This window comes from Agelaius tricolor, unplaced genomic scaffold, assembly GCF_023055355.1.
Source record: "Agelaius tricolor isolate 1412-34295 unplaced genomic scaffold, bAgeTri1.0.p SCAF_7, whole genome shotgun sequence".
In the NCBI taxonomy this organism is placed as follows: domain Eukaryota; kingdom Metazoa; phylum Chordata; class Aves; order Passeriformes; family Icteridae; genus Agelaius; species Agelaius tricolor.
In genome coordinates, this window is record NW_027269267.1 from 892743 (window position 1) to 909688 (window position 16946).

The 16946-nt window shown below is 45.5% G+C and overlaps 1 protein-coding gene across 4 annotated transcripts; it reads left to right on the forward strand.

Annotated features, from left to right (window-relative positions):
• Positions 1-269: 269 nt before the first annotated feature.
• Positions 270-16712, forward strand: CRYZL1 (crystallin zeta like 1). Of its 4 annotated transcripts, none has more exons than XM_071430073.1 (15): positions 270-424; positions 960-1050; positions 1714-1785; positions 2786-2863; positions 3425-3497; positions 3910-3954; positions 5213-5281; positions 6752-6885; positions 7603-7714; positions 10401-10421; positions 11845-11943; positions 13703-13824; positions 14045-14150; positions 15535-15580; positions 16300-16712. In XM_071430073.1, exons 3-15 carry the CDS (start codon positions 1720-1722, stop codon positions 16397-16399), a joined length of 1071 nt encoding a protein of 356 aa, XP_071286174.1. In that variant the 5' UTR covers positions 270-424; positions 960-1050; positions 1714-1719; the 3' UTR covers positions 16400-16712. The 4 variants fall into 4 exon arrangements, with proteins under 4 accessions (XP_071286174.1, XP_071286172.1, XP_071286170.1 ...); XM_071430071.1 differs by lacking the exon at positions 270-424 and adding an exon at positions 467-579; XM_071430069.1 differs by lacking the exon at positions 270-424 and adding an exon at positions 473-699.
• The last annotated feature ends 234 nt before the right edge of the window (positions 16713-16946 follow it).

A 16946-nucleotide genomic window follows, 5' to 3' on the forward strand; every position in this document is an offset into this window, starting at 1 on the left:
GTGACGGACAGGGAGTACCACCAATCAGAGCTCGAGAAGGGGGCGGAGCCCCACATCCTTTGACCAATCAGAGCTCAGACAGCCCCTCTCTGACGCGCGACCTCCGCCCGCCCCCCGCGTGACGAGCAGGGCGTTGTACCAATCAGAGACCGGAACAGCGGCAGGATCCCGCCTCGCCGACCAATCTCGGCTGTGCCAGGCTGAGGGGCCAGCGCTCAGGAGCGGTGCGGGGCCTGTGCTGTGCATACGGAGTTAACTCATGGGGCAATCGCAGGCGGCGTCTCCTCTCTCTCCCCGGCGGTGTCCCACCGGGCGCCGTAGCCTCCCTCCTCAACTCATTGAATGAGTGACATCCGCGGGGACCAATCCCACCTCGGCTTTCACGATGAATGGCGGCCACTGTGACCAATCGCAAGCGCTCTGGGTGCTGCCAGATTCTATGATTGGTTGCAGGGCGGGGGGCGGTGCCTGAGGGCGAGGCGGAAGTGAGGGAGTGTCATGGCAACCGCGGGCGCGTCGCGGCGCTCGGGAGTCCCGCGGAGCCGCTGAGGGCCGGCCCGGGGCCGTCGGAGCCTCTCGGTGCGGGCCGGGTCCGCTCGGAGCCCCTGAGGGCCGGTCCGGGGCTGCCGGAGCCTCTCGGTGCGGGCCGGGTCCGCTCGGAGCCCCTGAGGGCCGGTCCGGGGCTGCCGGAGCCTCTCGGTGCGGGCCGGGGTCGCTCCCCGGGGGTGGCGGGGCGGGCCCGACGTGCGGGGATCTCGGGTGCTCCCTCAGGGGTTAGAGCTGCAGCAATGGTGCCATGATTTCCTGCCTCTCTACCCTCTGCTTTCCCTTTTCCTTGTTAACTCAGTTTTACTGTTTGGTTGGTTGGTTGTTTTTTCCTTTCTCTAGCCCCTTCTTTCCCTTTTCCTTGTTAACTCAATTTTACTGTTTGGTTGTTTGTGTTTTTTCCCTTTCTAAAGGTTCCTGTTCGTTGAGGACCACACGGGAGAGGAGAGGCCAAGTAGGAGAGGAGCTGGGAAAGCCAAGTGGTGATTTTGGGTGAAGTCTCGTGTAAGTTTTCCTGTATTCCTGCACAGGAGTTCCCTGTGTTCCCTGTGCAGTGCCCCGGTGTGAGTCGTGTGGCTGGGTGGCAAAGAGCCCCTGCACTGCCCCCCAATAAATCCTGGGTGCTGCAGGGCCTGTTCTGCTGTGCCAGGAGAGCTGCAGAGGGACTGGGGACAAGGCCTGCAGGGACAGCACCCAGGGAATGGCTGCCAGTGCCAGAGGGCAGGGCTGGGTGGGATCTTGGCCATGAGGAATTGTTCCCTGGCAGGGTGGGCAGGCCCTGGCCCAGGGTGCCCAGAGCAGCTGGGGCTGCCCCTGCATCCCTGGCAGTGCCCAAGGCCAGGCTGGGCACTGGGGACACTGGGAGGTGTCCCTGCCATGGCACGGGTGGCACTGGGTGGGCTCTGAGGTCCCTCCCAACCCAAACCTCTCTGGGATTCTGTGATCATCTGTCCTGAGGATTTTCTCTGTTATGGGCATCTAAACCTGTTGATCTGGTTTAGAGCTTCTGTATCACAAAGACTCAAATTGCTTGCACACAGTGGCTGCATTTCTTATAGAATAGTTTAATTTAATTGTAATTTAATTTAATTTAATTTAGCAGGGCTTTAGTGCCTTGGTTGCCCACAGCCACTGCAGCTGTCACAGTTTGGTTGCTGTGTTTTTCAGGTCACTATGAAGGCCCTGTATGCTCAGCAGAATTCTCCTGGAGAGGAGATGACATTTGTGTTCCAGGAAAGAGTGAGTTCCCTTCAGAACTGCTCTGTCCCTCAGGCAGTGGGACAGGAGACTTTGGCTGGGTCCCACAGGGGAATTGAGGCATAGAAATCTTGCACAGGCTTGGGGAAGGACTGGTGGGAGCCTTGCACACCCAGGCAGGGGAAGGAGGGGAGGGGAGGGGAGGTGCATTTTGTTATCAAGGCAGCACTTCCAAGACCACTGCTCTGCAGTTTTGGTGTCCAGACTTTACGAACAAGCTTTGCAGACAGGAAAAATAAACCCTGGGTCTACATTTCCTGGCTGAATTTTAGTCCCTGAACAAGTAGAAATGGAGATGAGGAATCTATCAGGTTTGGGGTGAGAACACCACTTCTTACTGGGGTTGTTCCTTTGACAACATTTGGACTTCATTTGGGACTTGAATATTGACCTCAGTGGGTCTGTCAGGATTTGTGCCTCAGATAAAGTGAAAAAAAACCTCAACAGATAAATAATGTCAGTGGCTGATGAGGTTTAGTAAGGTCTAGTGGTCAATTTGCAATAACAATATCAAAATATGGCAATGTAATATAGTAATATAGTATAGTAATATATATATTATATATATATATATATATATATAAAAATATATATATAAAATATTATATGCTATGTAATATATAGTATATATATAATATATAATATAAATTATATATAATATACTATAATGTAATGTAATATAATATAACATAATATAATACAATATAATAATATAATATAGTATAGTAATATACCAGTTTGCAATAATAGTATAATGCTAATGATGATGATGATGATGATGATAATAATAATAATAATAATAATAATAATAATAATAATAATAATATTGTACTCAAAATGATGTTGTAAACCCCTTTTCATTGAGAAAACCTGCCTGCTCTCCCCACAAAACAACCCAGGAAGTGGAGAAGTGCTTTCAGGAGCTGGAGAAGCTCCTGGGGGCACATGCAGTGTGTAACAAGGACCTGTCACTCTGTCCTAGGAGAACCTTCCTCCCAGCAGGGACCACGAGGTGAAGGTGCAGGTCAGAGCCTGTGCTCTCAGCTGCGTGGACACAAAGGTATTTGCTGGCTGTTGTTTTGCTGGGGGTGTCTGTGGTTCCATGGCCTTGGCTGGTGGCTGGCACAAGCTCAGGCTGTGATTCTCCAGGGAATAGCCAGACCCCATGTGTTCCATGGCCTTTGCTGCTGGCAGGGGGCACAGAATTTGCAGGGGTCTCCCCATCAGGGGGGTCCTCAGGGAAGGTTTCCACAGGCACAGGACTGGGCTGGGCTTCTTGCACAGCTCTGATTAAAAAGCATCTGGAATTTGATTCCTAATTCATGGAGACAGATCAGTTGTCAGCTGGGAGATCTCTTGCAGTAAATCCTTTTTATCTTCATCTAAGTCCCAGGTTGGCTTGGCTGGTAGTAAGTCCCTGCTTTTATTATTTAATGTTTCTAAATTTAAATGCAGAATTCAGTGCCATGGTTTAATACTGAAGAACGTGTGCACTTCCTTGCCCTGGATAACATTTTGGTAATGGCCCAAGCTTCCTGTGGTGATCCAACACTGTAAGATGGTAATTAATTTATAAATGCAGAGCTTTAGCAAGAATGCTGCCAGCATTGTTTTCATTTAGCTCCTGGCAGAAATCAAACTGAAGAAGGAACTTGTGCCTGTTGGGAGAGAAATTTCAGGAGTTGTGCTGGAAGGTGAGTGGGTGTCAGTGCCCAGGGAGGGAGGGAGGGAGCAGGGGTTCCCCTCAGAGCCCAGAACTCTCTGTGGCTGTAGAGCACTCAGGAGCAGGAGCTCTTGGCTTCCTTGGCTGCTCTCCCAGTGCTGGTACCACTGCCCTGGGGTGCAGAGTCCAGCCCGGCTCTCAGACACCCCCTGTGTGTTCCTGCAGGGAGCTCCTTGTGCCAAAGTCTGGGAATTCACCATTTGGGCTTGGCATCAAGAGTCAATCAAGAATTGTAATCAACAGAATTATGTTTTTTCACAATAAATGTGTATCTTTAGTTTTGTGAGCTAGTGATAACCAGTGCTTCCAATTGCATATCCCATTCCTGCTCTAAATATTTCTCTTCCTCCTTTCTTCCCTCCTTTTCACCTCTCCATGGTGAGTTGGAAGCAAGGTGACCTTTTTCCAGCCAGATGATGAAGTGGTGGGTAAGTTAATGCCTGTTTGCCTCAATTGATACCAACAGCCATCTTTTTATAATGAATGACTGAGCTTAGAATAATTGGGAAGGCTCAATAGACCATGTATTTTCAAAATTAAACTGCTGTCACAGGAATAAACTTATTAATGGGAATTCTGTTCTAAGAGTGTTCCCTTAGGATTTGAAATATGATGTTGTGTTAGCCACCAAATTGTGAGTGATGCCTTAGGAGAGAGGGGTTATTTCTTAGAGCATTCTGTCCCACACGTTTATGTTTTGTGTGCTGGATGAAAGGATTAGAGGATGACTGGAGTTCTGAAAGCAGGACAGAGTGGAGGTGATGGGGGAGATGTGTGTTTGGGCATTGTGGTCCTTCCTGCATCATTCCCTCATGGCACAGGAACTGCTCTGGGCAGCTCCTGGGGCCTGGCTGTTCCCTGGAGAAACCCTGGGGACAGCTCCAGGTGGGCACAAGCACATTTTTAATGGCAGCTGGGAAAGACTGCACACAGCAGGCAAATTTGCAAAGCAAAGCCCTTTGGTCTAAATGGAGTGTGAGATTTGGAGGGGAGAGGGCAGGAAAGAATGGTTTTCCCTGGAATAGAGGGGATGTTAATTCAGGAGATGGAGCCAGAACCTCCTGTTCAGGAGAGTTCTGTGGCCAGTGAAGGTGAAAAGCTCAGTTATAACCAGGATGGAGGGGCTTTTCTGCCTACTCTGCTTTTGCTTTCTCTGCCTTCCCTGGGTAGTTTTGTTTTTCCTGCACCTCCTCTTTCTTATTCCTGCTTTTTAACACTTGACATTCCTGTGTGTTCATCCTCTGCTTCTTCCTGTGCCCTTGGTGGGTCAGGAATTGGGATGGGAGAGGGAGAGGGAGAGGGAGAGGGAGAGGGAGAGGGAGAGGAGGCTGCTCCATGCCTCAGATCCCTGCTCTGTGATCCATGGCCTGCAGTGGAAGGGGAGCACTCAGAGTGTGGAATGAGCTCAGACATCACCAGACAAAAATGACAGCTGCCAGCACCAGCCAGCACTCTGTGGTGTCCCCATCCTTTCTCCCTCAATCCCAAAATGCTGTAGAAGCACCCCTGGAACTTCCTTGTGCCCAGGGACACCTCGGGTTGGGACCTGGCCAAGGTCTCTGACCTGTCCTAAACCTGCCAAGAGGGGCCTGAACCCAAACAGGAGCAGGGAGTTCCTTGGGAGAATGCTTTGGTTGGAATGATTGCTTGTGTGAAATTCAAGGTCTGTGTTCCTGTTTTTTTCAGGAATTCTGCCCCTGGATTCCGAGGAGTCTGGTGTCTGTGAAGTTATCCTGGTTCATGAGCATTATTTGGGTTTGTAGATTATACATTTTGCTAATAATAATTTTTACTGTAGACTTTGTTTTAGCTTTTCTAAAAGGGACCCCATTACCTTGGAGCTCTGGGCACACTCCTTTCATTCCAACATTCCAAAATTCCAGTTGCCCCACCAAGTCACAGAAGTTTGAAAACTCAAGGGCTTTTTCTTTGCTGTCACCATTTCACAGTTCATGATGGCCTAAACCACACAAGCTGACCCTGGTTTTGTCCTTTTCCTTTTATTTCCCTTCTAACTTCCTGTTCTGTTGCTTCATTTTTGTATTTTTTCCTAAGCTGTCAAAAAGTTTAATTAGGAGAAATTTGCTTTTTTCTTCCCTTTGACTCAGTCCAGGAATATCACCTGGGACCAGACTAACAGATGGGGTGAAGCAAGGAGACTGGAAGTGGAGACTGGAATTTTCAGGGATGAGGGTCAGGGAAAGCCTGGTATTGAAACGTTGTTTTCAATTATTGTGAGCTTCCAGTTTTCCCTTTCTGGGCCTAGATTACTTTAATGAGTAGGATACTAAATGTGGGAGTCTCTGCTCTTCTTCCAGCAGTTTGTTACCTTGACCAAGCTATTCTTTTGCTCAAAATTTGCTCTTCCCAAAGAAACTGTGACTTCCCCATCCCTGGAAGTGTCCAGGGCCAGGTTGGACAGGGCTTGGAGCAGCCTGGGACAGTGGAAGGTGTCCCTGCCATGGCACTGGATGGGCTTTGAGGTCCTTCCAACCCAAACCTCCCTGGGATTCTAAAAATCTAAGTTTGGGTTGTGTTTGCTGTGACTACCATGAATTTCTGAGTAGTTATGAGGTGGCTCCCTTAAACTTGGTTATATCAAAGATGAATCCCTAATTTAATTGTGTAAAATATGGCAAAATATCCTCTCCATGGCTTCTGAATAGGAGAGGAAACAGGAGCCAGGGCTGGTGACCTGTTTGCAGGGGGAGCCTTCCTGACTCACTGTGACAACTTTTGCTAAATAAGCCCAGGGGTTTTGCTGGGGTTTTTACCATCTCTTTGCTGTGTTTGTTGGTGTGTGTGGTGTTACATTTTAGTCAAATGGTTTGCTCTGTTCACCCTTTGAAAATGTCATGTACAGTTTATTCCATGTGTTCCTCCCCTGCAGTATCAGGTATCTGTAACCCCATGGGCCCCAGTCTGATTCTGTGCCCACCTTGAATCTCCCTGTTAAACTGTGTGAGCAAGGAGAGCTTGTCTTAGCTCTTTGCTCTCTCTTGGCCCTTTCTCTCCCCAGGCTCTCCCCCTCTCCCCTTTTCTCCCTTCTCCCTCAGGAACCACGCTGCTCCCAGGGGTGGGACCCTCAATAAACCCTCAGCTAATGAGCACCCCCAGAACTGACTCTCTCCTTGCCTGCCTGCTGCTCCCAGTGAGCAGACAGCTCTAGGGCACTCCAGGGGATCCCCTGGGAGCTGCTGAGGTGTGTTTGTGTCTGTCCCTCAGCTCACAAGCCCCAGAAGCTGTGCTGGGCAGAGGCTGCGGGGACGCTCCGGGACGGGCTCCGCGCGTACACGGCCCTGCACTACCTGGCCCCGGTGTCCCCTGGCACCAGTGTCCTCGTCCTGGATGGAGCAAGTGTGGGTACCTGGGGTCACACAGCCCCCTGCACACATCCCCTGCCTTCCTGGGGTGCTGGCAGTGCCCTTCCTTTCCTGGCTTTGCAGGAAGGGCTGTCCCTGGGCTGCCCAGGGCTATTGTCCTGCCTGGAGTGGGGGGTGCACACAGGGAGGGTGTTCTGGTGTCCTGCACTGACACAGTTTTGCCCTGAGTCCTCAGGGATAACTGCAGGAAAATACCTTCTTTTTCAGTCCTCTCCCAGCTCTGCTTTTTACTTTTTCTTGGATATAAATAATTTGATTTGCATCCCTGCAGTTCTTGGTGCTAATGAAGATGTGGGGTCCCCTCAGCCAAGGTTCTGTAATGTAAATGTGGCTGGGGCCTTTTCCTTGGAGCTTTTTTCCCTTCAAGCTCTGACTTCTAGCTGCAGTGAAGGTGGCTGTGGTAATTAAAGTAGAATCTGAGCTATTCTATTGATGACAAGAACCAATTACTGACCAAAAGTTCATTTAGAGCTTCCCAGTCACTGAAGAGTTGTTTTGGCCTCACTTAGGACAGAAGCAGATCTGTGAATATTCAATTCTTGGTTCAGCTGTGGGGTTTTTGCAGGAGTAAGTTAATTTCTGGGTATTCTCCTGACTGGCCTTTACAATATAATTTTAATAAACAACATCAAATTGTTGGTGTAAATAAATGAATGAATAAATTAATCAATGACCCTGCTTTTCCCCCCTCAGCCATTTGGTACCATTGCAATTCAGCTGGCCCAACACAGAGGGGCCAAAGTTATCTCCACTGCCCACAGCCTGGAGGACAAGCAGTACCTGGAGAGGCTCAGGCCTGCTGGGGGTGAGTTTTATCCTTCAGTGCTGAAGTTTGGCCTAAAGAATGTCTTTCTGTCAGGTCTAGAGACTTACCCCTATAAAAATTAAACACCAATTGATAAATAGTGTAATTAAACAGTTTTCAGGTTTGTCCTGTGCTCCACAGGTGTTTAATTTCTGGTTTAGGTGTACTTAATGGCATTTGAATTCTCCATTTCAGTGGTAATGGCTGGCAGTACTTCCCAGTGGTGCTGAGTGCTGGCTTTTGGCCCAGGTGCTGAGGAAATCTTTCCATGTGATTGCTGTGCAAGGAAGGATTGCTGACTCACCACTCCCCCAGCGTGTGCCAGAGCTCACACACCTGACACCCAGCCCTCAGCACCTCAGATTGCTCCTGCCAGGGTTCTGTCAGTGTCAGCTGGACATGCACAGGCTCTGCATTCTCCTGCTTTCCAAAGGAGCTGCCTCACACACAACACTTGCATTCTTCCCTGACTTTAATACTTCAAGTTTGGGGTTTTTTTCCCTATGAGAAGATACTCTGTGTAAGAATCTTTTCTGATCAAAATTTTGGTGGTGTTTTGTGGAGGAAAGTGGAATATTCCTTTATTCTGACATTTTGAAAATAAAGGATGGCTTGTCAGTCTGGCTGGACTGCAGCAAAAGGTTAAAACTGGTGCCTGCTACGTCCTCCTGCAAATACCAAGTGCTGCAGTGTGATTGCCAGGTTTCTTTTTCAGAGTATGGTTTTTGTTGGCATTCACAGGAGCTACAGAACTGGAAGATGCCTTTGGGGGAGCCTTGTGCAGCCCCATCTGTGTGGTTACAGCTGCAGGCACCACAGCAGCCCAGGGCTGCCACTGCAGCACCTGCCAGACTCATTTCTCTGGAGCTGGAGAGCAACACTGGTTTGTTTGTTTGGTTTTTTTTTTTTGCAATTTCACCCCAAAACCCCCTATTTTTTCTTGGTTTCAGCAGCCTTTTTTTCTGTCTCTGTGTTTCCATATTTTACTGCACTAGCAGTCATGACAGACATCAGAACTGGAAGATTTTTGGGAATGCTGTTGCTGTGCAGAGCCTTGTTGCACCAGCTGTTACAGGGCCAAAGAGGAAATACTGAAGACCTAAAACTTCCTTTTGTAACATTTTATGGGTGTATTTTGCTAATCATATGAAAAAGTCATGAGCTAGGAAAGGATTTGGCAATTTTATTCTTACAGTCCTGAGAACTTTTTACAGCATTTTTAAGGTTTTTGAATGTTAATGTCAAATAGAGCATAAATAATCCAAGCTCTAATTGGCTTCTTGTGTGTGTGGGTGGAGGATTTTCAGTTTTGTGCTTGTTCAGTGGGTTTTTGGTTAGTTTTGGGCAGTTTTCAGGGAGCAGCAGTTTGTGTTATCATTGTTTAGCATACCAAGCTGCTTCCTGGAATGGCTGAGGGGGAAAAATGATAACTGCAACTTTATTTCAAATAAAGAAATAGAACCTGAGTACAGCATTGAAGAGAGAAACAGTTTGAGTGCAAAAGCAAAAAGCTTTTAAAAGTGTTCAGACTTTCTGATTTGTTTGTTAATTAATGTGATTCCAGTGCCTGAAGTAGAAGTTCTGGTACTGTTTCAGGATGGGGCTTTTATTTTGTCTTTAGTAATCCCTGGAGTAAAAGTTATAATAGAATGAAGGAGGGGATTTTAACAAAATGTGACATTTTAATGCCTGTGTTTGAGGTGGAGACAGATTATTCCATAAGCAATGGGATGAGTTTCTGTTAGAGAAGCCAAGGGAAAGTATCTGCACATACACAGATATTTCCTCCTGCTTTTCTTTCAGTTGGCTTTGGGAGGTTTTATTTGTGCCACCAGCACTGAGCTCTCAGGGGATGCCTCTGCTTAGAACCTCCCAGAGCAAACTCTGGGGAAGGCTGTGGAATCCTGGTGTTTCTGTGCCTCCAGCAGTGGAGGAGGAGGAGAGAAACTGAAGTTTTGCCAGTCAGAAAAATCTTACTTTGGAAGCTGTGCAAGGCACAGCAGAAGAAACTGAACTCATTTACCAGTATTTTGTGAGAAATACATAAGTGACAAAGGATTATGGAAAGTTATATTACAGTTTGTTACTTGGCCTTTTCCACAATGGTGAGAAATTTTCCCAGCATTTTTTAGGAAGGAAGTTGACCAGGATTTTGATAAGTACTGTTTGAACAATTGTACTGAGTTAAGGAACAAAACTGGACATTTTTGCTATACAGAAATCAGAAAATACTCACAATGGTGGAACTCTGTCCTTTTCTTTTTGATTGCCAGGCTTTGGATCTATGAAACCAGAATTATTTTCCAAAAGTGAAATTATTTGCAGAAATAATACCATGTCAAATTGCCCTGTTAAGGAAAACCTTTTAACTTCTTGACTGAAGGAAACTAAGAAGAAAAGGATATTATGGGGGTTTGTTTGCATAGGGGGAATGTGGATATTTAATTAATTATTATCCCATCTGTAGTAAATTTTGACAGTGAAATCATTTGACTTCAGTGAAAAGAAAAGAGGAAATTACTTGGGATTTGAATGCATCTGTGATTAGATTGGGGGTTTGAAGGGACAAAAAGAACCAAACCCAAGGCATTTATTGATGACTTGTTAATATCCTTAATGACCAGCTCCTTGCATTTTTCTTCCCTCCCTCCTTCCTCCCGTCCCTGCTGCTGGGATCCCACTGCAGGAGTCCGGCAGCCTTTGGTGGGTGAGTGCAGATCTGAGCTCAGGCTCCACATTTGTTTGATGTTCTTTCAGTTCTCATTTTGCTCTGAGGTCCTTGCCCTGTTTAGTTTCTAAATGTTTGTTCTACTTCATAATGATGAAACAAACCCTGTGGCTGCTCCTTCTCTGTGTTATTGCCATAATATTAAAAATGGCTTTTACCTGAAAGAGAGCAGGGTTGGATGGGAACTTGGCAAGGAGGAATTGTTCCCTGGCAGGGTGGGCAGGTTGGACACTGGGGACAGTGGGAGGTGTCCCTGCCATGGCACGGGTGGGATGGGGTCCCTGAGGTCCCTCCCAACCCAAACCATTCCAGGATTCTCTCATTCCTGATTCTGTGGTTCATCTTTATAACCAGCTATAAAGAGGGCATCATAGATGCATGACAGGAAAATGTGTTTGTGGCTTTCAGTTCAGCAATATTTCAAGAGCATATGTAAATTCTTTCATCTAAACATTTAATTAATGTTAAAAACGCCAATCACTTGTTTTTAAATTTTTTTAAAGTTTAATAGTAATAAAATGGTTATAAAAATAGTAATACAATTAGAGTAATAATAATTTGGACAATCTGGATTAGGACAATATGAGACAATAAGAACAAAGAGTTACAGACAGTCTGGGTACCTTTTCTGGGCAGCACAAGCCCGAAAAAGGCCCCACGTTAACAGAGGATTAACCCTTAACAGCAACAGCCTGTTGCATATTCCTACACCTCACACATGATGCATAAATTCCATTCAAACACAGGATTCTGGCTGGGCAGTGTCAGCTGCTTCCTCTGAACCCTGACGGTGTCATCATGGCTGAGTGAGGCAGGAAGAAGTTCATTTCTCCTGATAATGGAGCAATAAATTCTCTTTCTCTGAAAGATTCAGGTGTCCTGTGGCCAAGATCTCGCTGCGAGTCCTTTCTTTTAAAAAAAAGTATCCTACATAGCAGAGTTTCTATTTTAACAATTTTTATAACCTAAAACTATATTTAACACAGTACTTAAGAGAATTAATACAGCTCTAACACAACACATATAATACTCATTTTAATATTTGTGAAAAGCCAATCATAAAATACATGCATTTTTCACAATTAAAGACCCAGAGAGCCAGGACTTGGACAAGAATAGCAAAAAATGAACTTAGAGAAGGATTTGCCACATTTTATCCTTTTGGGCCAACAGACTCATGAATTAACTCTGCATTCATACTGTTTGGTGTTGATGTTGCACTGTGTTGAAAATGACAAAAAAGATGTGCCAGGCTTTTTGGGTGTAGCTGCAAACCCGTTTGTGGTACCTGCAGAGAGCAGAAACTGCGTGTGCTGCTCGGGATCTGAGCTCTCAGCTTTGAGCACCTGAACTCCTTTTCCCTGGGTCTGAAGTGGTTTTTGCTGCTGTCCTGCTCTGGCAGCCCGGGTGATCGATGTGTCCCACGGCAAGATTGACGTGGCCGAGAGCTGCCTGGAGGAGACGGGCGGGCTGGGCGTGGACACCGTGCTGGATGCCGGAGGTACGGGAGCGCTGCTGCCTCCCTGGCTGTTGGCTTGCGATTTCAGGCTTTATAATTCCCTGATAATTCCCTGCCGGGTGTGTCAGTCACCTCTCCTTCCCCTCCCAGCACTGTCTGTCAGTCCTGGCATTCCAGAAGGGCCTCGAGTGATTGGCAGATCCAAAGGATGCCCTCTACCCCTGGGGGGCACTGGGCCATCCAGGTGTCCTTTGTCCCTTTGTCCCTCCCCTCCTGTCCCTGCTTGGTGGCTCCCTACCCCTTCCCTGCCCCTCTCCCCGGGGTTCAAAGGAGCAGCAACCACGCAGTTCTGGGAGTTCTGTTGGAGCTGGTGCTGCATTCAGAGGCCTGGGGGCCAGAATAAAGCTCTGGATCCAAACCCTCCATCAGAACCGACTCCTTTCCTTCACCATCGCCTCAAAGCTTCTCCACAGAGGGAAACCTGAGGAGCAGCCCCTGGTATGGGGGGAAGCTCCATCCCAGCACCACCAGAGCTCCTGCAGGCCTGGACTTGTCTGCAGGGCCCAGCTGCAGCACCCAGGCAGGCAAAAGTGTCTGTGGGGTGAAACACCACACACCCAGCCAGCCAAAAGTGTCTGTGGGGTGAAACACCACACACCCAGGCAGCCAAAAGTGTCTGTGGGGTGAAACACCACACACCCAGCCAGCCAAAAGTGTCTGTGGGGTGAAACACCACAGTGCCACTGTTTGGTCGAGCACCAAGGGCCAGACAAGCTCAGGCACATCCTGTCCAGCTATATTGGTAATATTCCAACACCTGGCAATGGCATCCCCTCATTCCCAGAGCTCCTCTGTCACTCACTGCTGCCTGCCAGCACCTCCCAGGCAGCTGCTAAGTGAGGCTGAAATAGTCCTCTCTTTGAAACTGGAAATTAAAAATGGCTCTGGAGTAAAGCTGTGACATCATTGGTTTGCTGCCTTGTTTGAATACAGAAATTAACCCTAATTAACAGCACTGTCAACCTGTATTGGAAACCAGCTCTCATAGGTGAAGACTCTGAAGTTACTATATTAGATATTATATATATTTATTATTATTGTTGTACATTTGATATATAAGATACTGCTGATATATATTTATATATACAATAGTATCTAAATACGTAATAGTGTCTAAATATATAATAGTATCTAGATGTATAATTTGTAAATTTAAATTATATAATAAAACACAATATATATTATAATAGATATAGTATAATATACTATATTTTATAGTTATATTTGGTGTTTCATACATTATGCATTAAGTTATATATACTATATATTATATATATTATATTATATCTTATATATAGTATATTATGTATAGTATACTATATTATGTGTAATATATACTATTATGTTATATACTATATAATATAGTATAATATATGTAATATACAATATTATAGTATAAATATTATATAGTATATAGTATATACATTATAGTATACTCTAATATAGTATAATATATGTAATATACTATATTACAGTCTATATTGTTACTATAGTATTATGAATATGAATATAAACAGAATATTGCTCTGAATAGTAACTTCAGAGCTATAATAAAATATTATTCTGAGTAAAATATATAAAATACTCAGGGTATAAATGAAATAATAAATTCAGGGTTTTCAACCATTTTTAGCTGAAACAACTGAAAACCTCCGAGTTCCACTGAAAGGTGTGGAAATAAATTCATACTGAATTTTGCACATTTTCTGCTGAGCTCAGAGGAATTTGTTGTCCCTTGCAGTGAGGTTGTACAGTGCTGAGGATGAGCCAGCTTCCAGGTGCCAGCTGCTGCCTCACAAGCACGACATCATCACCCTGCTTGGGGTGGGGGGACGTTGGATAACCACCGAAAGGAACCTGCAGGTAAAGGTGCTGTGGCAGGGAGGAGTTTGTCCCACAGCAGACAGACACACAGACATTAAACTGTTGCTTCAACCTGTCAGTGTTACGAGTTTCCTCTCTTTTAAGAGCGGGCAAGGGGTGTTTTTTGTTTGTTTTAACCATCTCTATAAAATAACCATTTAACCTTTATTTTTATATGGGAAAACGTAACTAAATAGCATTTTTCTTCAATTTGCTTCAGCTGGATCCTCCAGACAGCCACTCCTTGTTCCTTAAGGGAGCCACCGTGTCCTTCCTGAACGAGGAGGTGTGGAACTTGTCCAACGTGCAGCAGGGGAAGTATCTCTATATCCTTTGGTGGTGCTGTGGAGTTCTCAATGCTGGAAGGAGTGAAAACACAACTGGGAAATCCCACTGAGAGGTTCTCCTCTGCTCAGTGCTGCAACCCAGCTGAAAGGTGGAGATAACATACGAGAGACACTCAGGTTTTAAGGTATTTTCTGCATTCCTTTTAAATTCATCATGGAATCCCAGACTGATTTGGGTTGGAAGGGACCTTGAAGTTCATCCAGTGCCACCCCTGCCATGGCACGGACACCTCCCACTGTCCCAGGCTGCTCCAAGCCCAGTGTCCAGCCTGGCCTTGAAAATGTGTCTACAAGCTTCAGTAAAAGCAGGGCTGCAAAACAGCCATTCTGGGGAAAAAATGCAGTGTTTTGGTTCATTATTGAACCAATTAATTGAAGATTTGACTCTATAAGTTTTTATTTTATGCAAGTGCCATTTTGGATTTTTTTTTAGTTGTTATGCTTTTGGGCATTAGATGCCTCATCTGTAAACTTAATGCACTCGTGTTCACTGCAAGAGTGGAAGTGTTTTAGCTTCCTAACTTTTCCTTTATTTGCAATGTACAGAAATATTATGTACAGGAGATGTACTGATTTGTTTCATACATGAAATCTATGGAGGGACAATGTTGGTTGGGAACAGGAAAAGGAATATCTCCTACATTTGGGCTGATGCAGCTGGACTGAGCTCCCTGGGCAGGACATTTTCAGCCCTGGAAGGTCTGGGTACTTTTGGCTTTAGGAACTTGTGTATCTTGTGAAATTCTGGAGCATCTGGCACTACTGTCATCTGAAAAAATCACAAATTAATCACTTTCTAAAAGAACTTGAGCTTCAAGTATCAGCCTGATTGCCCTAAAGATGAAGGATGAACCTTGTTGTTTGGGTTTCATACAAAGACTGAATACAGTCTTGGCTGCTGGTCATTGACTCATGGACCCCTCACATGGCAGCACGCTCCAAGAATTTCCAGCCTGTGCTGTGTTCCCAGCTCCATTTTGGCTTTTTATCAGGTGTCTGTATGAACTGTCACAGCAGCTAGCTGGTCCCAAAATCTGTTCTCTTCATTCTGCACAATAAGTGTCATTGATTAATGACTGATTGATGCTGTACTAGTGCAGGCTGCACTTGTGTTTCATATTGAAATACTGAAGATTTTCATATTGAAATATTCCATATTTCATTTCTGCATCCTATTTCGGGAAAGGAGGTTTCTGATATAGAAACAAGTGCCCAAACCTGATCTAAAGCCTGGAATTGAGGCTCATTTTTGTTTTCCCTTGTTCTTGCTGAGTTTGTGTCAGTACAGGGCTATGACCAGCACATGTGATTGGAAAGAGATTTCTCTCCAGCATTATTGTTCCTTAACAGTCCTCTTGGATACCCATCCTGGAAGATATCATGGACAAATTATCAAATGGCATTTTCAGGTGAGAGATGTGGTGTTATCATCTTATTGCAGGGGTTCCATGCTGTTGTCTCCTTACTGCAAAAGTTCCACACCTTCTGGGTGTTTCTCACAGGCAGCTCCTCAGAGCTCTGACCCTTTCTTCTTCACAAAGCAGCCACTGGCTCCAGTTCCCTTCTCACCACCACCCCACTCTTTTATAGCCCTCTTCTGCTCACTGGTTACAGCTGTGGCCTGGTAAAGTCAGGCCTGTTCCTAATCTTTGATAATTGGCCCAGCTGCAGCTCCTTAGGGGTAAGATTACTCTCTACACTATCTTTATTTTCTTATATTCTGTCCCCCAACAATATGGAGATTTTTGTGGGTTTTTAAATTCAGCATTAGAAGTAGAAAACTCTGGCCAGCAGTAACACTCCTGAGGAGAGCTTCAGGAAGTTGTAGGAAGATTCCCATAATAAGGTGGGAATGGAAGATCCCTTCCCTTAAAGCAGGATAACAGCTGCTGCTGAGCAGAACCCTCCCCACCACCCCTTTTTTCCCCTGCAAGAAGGATCTCTTTTCATTTATTTGTGACTCCTGTTTGCTCTGGGACTTCTCCCTTCTTCTGTGCACTGGAGCAAAGCCATAAACCTGTTACTTTGTTTGAGGAGGGAGGTTGACACAGTAAAAAGTAAAGTCTGTCCTGTGATATTTCTGGTGGTCTGAGTGTGCTCACCAGCACTTTTTACTGTTTCATTTCAGGCCTCAGCTGGATGAACCCATCCCATTGTATGAAGCCAAAGTTTCTATGGAAATAGTTCAGAAGAATCAAGCAAGAAAGAGACAAGTCATCCAGTTCTGACACACAACTTCTGATTTCTCAGCTTGGGGAAGATAAAGAAATGTATTTGTGGAATAAATCAGTGTACACTTGCAGGCAGTGAACAGAATTTTAACATTCTTTCTACCTTAACTCAAATGGTCTCTGAAGCTTCCATGACTTCAGGGTTTCTAAATTCCCTTGAGCAGAATGTTCCCATCAGCAGCTTCTAAAGAAGCAGCCTTGACATAAAAATCTTGTCTGCCCTGCCACATTGAAAATGTCAGAAACATCTACAGGCAAACTCAGTCACTGTTGGTTTCCAACCCTAAGAAATTAAAGAGGGAAAAAAAGATGTTTTTATTAGTCTTTTGTCTCCAACCTCTACCAATAGTTACCTTTATAGTTACCTTTTGCTTTTGGCTGCACTGAAACTGAATGCTACACTTAAAGGTCTTAACCCACATTTAAAATTGTTATTCAATTGAAAAACAGGCAAAACTATGGAGGTTGGCAAGGGTGCCAGATGGGAAGGACGTGGTTCTGACAGCAGGAGTTTCCCCCAGCTCTTTCCCTTCTCTCAGCACTA